Source organism: Pocillopora verrucosa, chromosome 4 (genome assembly GCF_036669915.1).
Source record: "Pocillopora verrucosa isolate sample1 chromosome 4, ASM3666991v2, whole genome shotgun sequence".
NCBI lineage: Eukaryota > Metazoa > Cnidaria > Anthozoa > Scleractinia > Pocilloporidae > Pocillopora > Pocillopora verrucosa.
The window spans coordinates 7,422,607-7,427,601 of record NC_089315.1 but is presented as its reverse complement, the minus strand read 5'-3'; the positions used below and the strand labels follow the sequence as shown (position 1 = coordinate 7,427,601).

The 4,995-nt window shown below is 37.9% G+C and overlaps 1 protein-coding gene across 2 annotated transcripts; it reads right to left on the bottom strand.

The window, feature by feature from the left end:
- Window positions 1-509: 509 nt before the first annotated feature.
- On the bottom strand, window positions 510-3,536 carry LOC131786334 (adenosine receptor A3). Of its 2 annotated transcripts, none has more exons than XM_059103378.2 (2): window positions 3,384-3,536; window positions 510-2,738 (listed from the first exon to the last, which is right to left on the bottom strand). In XM_059103378.2, the coding sequence occupies exon 2, from the start codon at window positions 2,692-2,694 to the stop codon at window positions 1,768-1,770; it is 927 nt and encodes a 308-aa protein (XP_058959361.2). In that variant the 5' UTR covers window positions 2,695-2,738; window positions 3,384-3,536; the 3' UTR covers window positions 510-1,767. The 2 variants fall into 2 exon arrangements, with proteins under 2 accessions (XP_058959361.2, XP_066022194.1); XM_066166097.1 differs by lacking the exon at window positions 3,384-3,536 and adding an exon at window positions 2,912-2,967.
- Between the last annotated feature and the right edge of the window lie 1,459 nt (window positions 3,537-4,995).

Sequence of the window (4,995 nt, the reverse complement as noted above, 5' to 3'; positions counted from 1 at the left end):
CCTTACTTTTGTAATAACATCTTGGATCTCAAATTTTGCACTTGCTATGACATATTTTTTTAACAAGCGCTTTTTCTTTTCGTTATGCTGCATATGTATCGCATCTTGCCTGTGTACCTCAACTTGTTGTTATGCCAAAATCTACACCATTCTCCATCATAAACAAGCGCATATACACGAAAATACGCAAAACACCAATCGTGGTGGTGTTTCCTTCATGAACATGGAACGATATAAGAGAACAGTTTCGGGTGCATTGTATGTGAATCTAACTTTGGTAGTCTGTTATGTACCATACACTGTTACAGTTGCTGTAAGTACTGTCTATGGAAAAACCTCAGAAAATGTAATCGCTTGGAATATTGCTGCCATAGTGGTTTATATCAACTCATTGCTCAACCCATTTCTTTATTGCTGGAAGCTGCGTGAAGTGAGGCAAGTGGTGAAGGGAAAATTAAGAAAATGGCTCTGCTTTCAGTGAAAAAAGGCATTTATATGTAACTCGGGAATATGTTTTGTCAGTTTCATAGGAAAATGCATGTGTAGCTCATTTAGATTTATTTTTTGTACACGGAAAGATTAACGACGGAAGTATGTCCCTCAATTTTATTTATAGTTTATCATATCATGGGCGCTTCGTATGAAACTAAAAAGCTTTACTCGACAGATGATTTCAAAAAGACTCTTTTGATTCTTTAACTTTCGATCTAACTCCTTTTAAAAAAAAGCAAAAACCTGAACAGAAGAAAAGACAACAAGTTCAATTCCATGAGACGCTTGCATCGCAAAAAAATCATCCGTGCTCGAGCTCTCTGATATATGAGATACGCCCCGAAGGAAGTCAGTTAAGATGTGAAAGAAGGGAATTGCATAAAGCTATAAATGTTAGATGAAAAAAAAAAAACATAGAAAAAACTGCAATTATTTCAGTCCAGACTGTAGAAAGACCAAAAATTTTCTTATGGTAGATAATGCAGTAAGTGTTTTTTTTTTTTTTTTTTGTCGCGGGAGCAGTACAAAGAAAATATCTTGGTTCACCCACGAGGAATTAATTCTCAGTTTTCAGAAGTACTCAGGACACTTACTACGTACGTGCCAAATATATGCCTAAGTTCACTATTTACCACAGTAGCAGAGAAACGGACAGTAAATTCAAGATCTGAGCTTTGAATCTTCGTTGGGTTCTCAAATATCCTCCTCGTCCTACGCGGAAGACAAAACGAATATCTTGTTTCTGTATTCAACACCCGGGCTTAAAAAGTGGCATCTTTCTGATTAAATCAAATTGCCATATAATATTCCTTTTTCACATCAGCTGTTTAAATATGCCCACCCCTAAATGACACCTTGAAATGTCTCTCAGTTGTTTTCGTACTTATTCCAACATCACCCTAACTATTTCTGTAAATACGAATTTAAATTGCAAGATATTGATTAACTTAGATAAGCTTGTATTGTCTTTGTGGTATTATCTCGTTGAAGCACATTTGTGATTGATGGACAGTGGATCACTTTTCAGTGTGTATTGAGCAGATGTTCGTTAGCATAATTTTTTTTTCATTCGGAGCTGCCAGTCTTCCTTTCGAAACACCGACCGTGAAATCGACTGGCGAGCAATCTTGCATTCTACCCGCGGAACCATCCCTGTTCCTCACCTCTCCTAACCTCAGCAGCGGATATTTCGCAATAGTATGCTTTACATCAACTATCTTTTTTCTCACTCCCTTATTTTCTTCAAGCCTTAAAAGCCCAACAATTTTTAATAAATTATGGAAGCACCGCGGTAACTATTCGGAGAAAGAACAAACCGATTCGTTGAACCATTGTTTTAACCGCTTTCCTCACTTCTCTAATCCTCCAACAGTAAATGAACGGGTTCAGTGTGGAATTAAGATAAACTAGAGATGTAGTGCATCCTTCTGCGATAACAATGGACCGGCTATCTCCAAGGCGAATCCTTGTCACCTGTACAAGAACGAATGGCAGATAGGACACCACCAGTATAAAGTAGACCCATAATGAGGTAGAGACTGTCCTTTTATACCTTAATAAATTTCGTGGCCGGAAGACCTTGCGTTGATCGTGAGCATTCTGTTGCAAAATTCGAGCAATTCGACATCGTAAGGAGAAATATATTGAAATGTAGGAGTACGCCGACGCTAGAAGGCATAGCAGAACACTCGCGCAAACAGTCATAGTGAAGATAGTTGTGTTCAAAAAGTATAAGACTCCAATCGAAAGAAACACCGTCCACGAAAGAAAAACGACTTCTTTCACTCGCTTTACGGTTACAACACATCTGTGTCTTAGCCCCAGCTTAAGAAGAAGAAGTCTGTCTATACTGACTGCCGTTAATGTGCAAAGTGAAATGCTACAAAGGAGAGCTGTAGATACCTGCATTACACTTTCAGTTCTTTCACAATCATTTAACCTTTTTGTAACGACCAAAAGAAGGTAGATCACAAAACAAGGCTGCGAAATAAGTCCAACACCGAGATCCGTTAGTGCCAGAGAACGAAAGAGAAGCCTTGTTGACATATGAAGCTGATTATCCCGACCGAGAGCCACGAAAATCACGATGTTTCCCAAAGTGGCTGTGGCACTCAAAATTGCATTTAAAGAAATTGCAAAATACATCATCCACATGGGCCGAAGATCCTGAAGAACTTTGGAGCAAAAGGTTGCATTCTCCATTAATTGTGTGGATTTTACACACCAAGAAGGCCTCTTTAATTACACTAAGGAGAGAAAGATTACATATGAGCATTTCGTTTTCACGAAAGAAGAGATTGAGCCATGTTCCTGTAAATTTGTGGGAAAAATGCGGTAGATATGTAGATAAGTTAACTTCAATCAATAGGGAATCAGAATCTGGTTACATTATTCAAATGATTTAGGGCAAATCGATTACCGTCTGTTAAGTTCCCTTTTAGAATTATATGAATTCCTTATTATCTTTACTTCCCGTCCCGACAAAACACCCGCTATCGCCAACGATAAGCATGTTTGATTATCGCTTCAGTAATAATGAATTTTTTTCCTTCTCGAGGAAATATTGATCCATTGAGATCATACAATGAATTTGTAGATATAAATTTTCCTATGGTGGGCCTATGCAGTATGGAATAAGTAAATACCCTGAAGGATATTTCGTCCAGTCAAAACTGGAAAAAAATTTTAACTACTTTCATCTCAGAAACGCGAAAAAAAATTTTAACTACTTTCATCTCAGAAACGCGGAAATGGCACAACTATGACACTATCTCGAGAAGAAGTTTCACAATACAATAATTTTTAAATCTATTTATCTTCTATACGATCTGATGCAATACTCAAGTTCACTTTAGTAAAATCAAATACTTCAGTCGTTGTAATAGACTCACGTTAGGTCCTCTGGAAAAGGGTTTGTGGGCAGTACATCGTGAGAGCTGCTATGAATGAAAAAACAAGATATACATACGGAGTATGCCTCAAGGTCTTCTATGTATATAATTCTGAAGTTCATTCAGGTGTTATCACCCGAGTTCGGAGGTAAAAATCGCTTTTCTTGGAAATATTATTGACTCAGTCGCAGATTTTCCATTATCATTGTCAACAAAGCCAGCCAGCGGTTCCAGACTTTGATAGACAGGTCTTCAATTTATCAGGCAGCTGCCGGCATAAAACGTTTCGACGAAAAGTAGTTATTTTACTTTAGCTGGTAATTGGAGGAGACCATTTTGCTTTTAAATTGGGAATGAGGGAAACAGAAGACAGAAAAAAAGAACAATGATGTTACAACTTTACTTTTAATTCTTAAATCAACCTTTCAGCAATTTGACAAAACTCTCTTGTTCAAAGCTAACGCAAATTTATTCACTAAAACGCAAACAGCGGGGAGATTCAATATTTACCCTTTGATGTTTGGCGTGAACGTCATGTTCATCTTCTCTGATCAAATTTATAACAAAAACCTTGAAGATGATTGGTTATCGGCAATTCGATTGACGCGCTCATAGGACAGTGTACGTGTCATGCCTATGTAATTGGATACCATGGTTCATTTAAGTAAACTGTGAGGTGCGCTGTTTATTTTACCGTGGAAAAAAGTCTACCTATAGGCCAAGGCATTGAATAGTTGACTTTGTCTTGATAAATTGGTAACACGACTTTGTGTTGCCAAATTCAGTTTTGAACAATATTCGTGGTTCTTAAACCAATCGGATTTTTTTTTATCTTCTCGTAATTACAGATCAAATTGGACTCCATGCCAGTTAGATTTATTGTCACTCAGTAATGAATTTAAGACTAACGCTCCAGGCTGCGGCAAACGGCAAATACGAGCTCTGCTTTTGCTCACTTTTCTTTAGGTTCTTAAATGAACCCAGCAAAAAACCAGCAAGAAAACGTGCGGTCACCATGGTGCACGAATATTCTTATATTAATTCAAGCCCCACCCCTCCTAAGCAGAGCCAAAAACTTTGCCGTAGTTGATTTTCAGTGGAAATACAAGTTTATAACCTGTATCAAGTATCCGTGATGACTTCCACAAATTTATCACTTATTCACAAACATTTTCCCCTTTCGTTTTAATTTCAAGCGAGTTCAAACTTTTTAGTGTCCTTGGGTTGTAATCTACCTCAAGTTTTTCAAAAAGCACGAAATGAAAAACGCTCTCAGCAGTAAAAACTCAATACAAAGCTTCGGGATACGCAAAACCGTTGTCTTAGCGTGTCCTTCACTGCTTGTCTCACCACGCGCACGTTGAGTTAATAAAAACCAACGATCCAGTTATGTTCCAGGCCGCCAAACCACACTGTAGAGGTTCCCTTCTTGATGTATTGATAGCAGTAACAACTGTGTATGGCAGATAACAAACTATGAGTGTTAAATACATCCACTTTGCACTAGCCACAGTTTTTCTGTACCACGCTATGTTCAAAGTTGTTGGTGACTTTGAATTTCAGCTTGTTGACGGCGAAGGGCGACGTAAATTTTAAGGTAACAAAACTGATG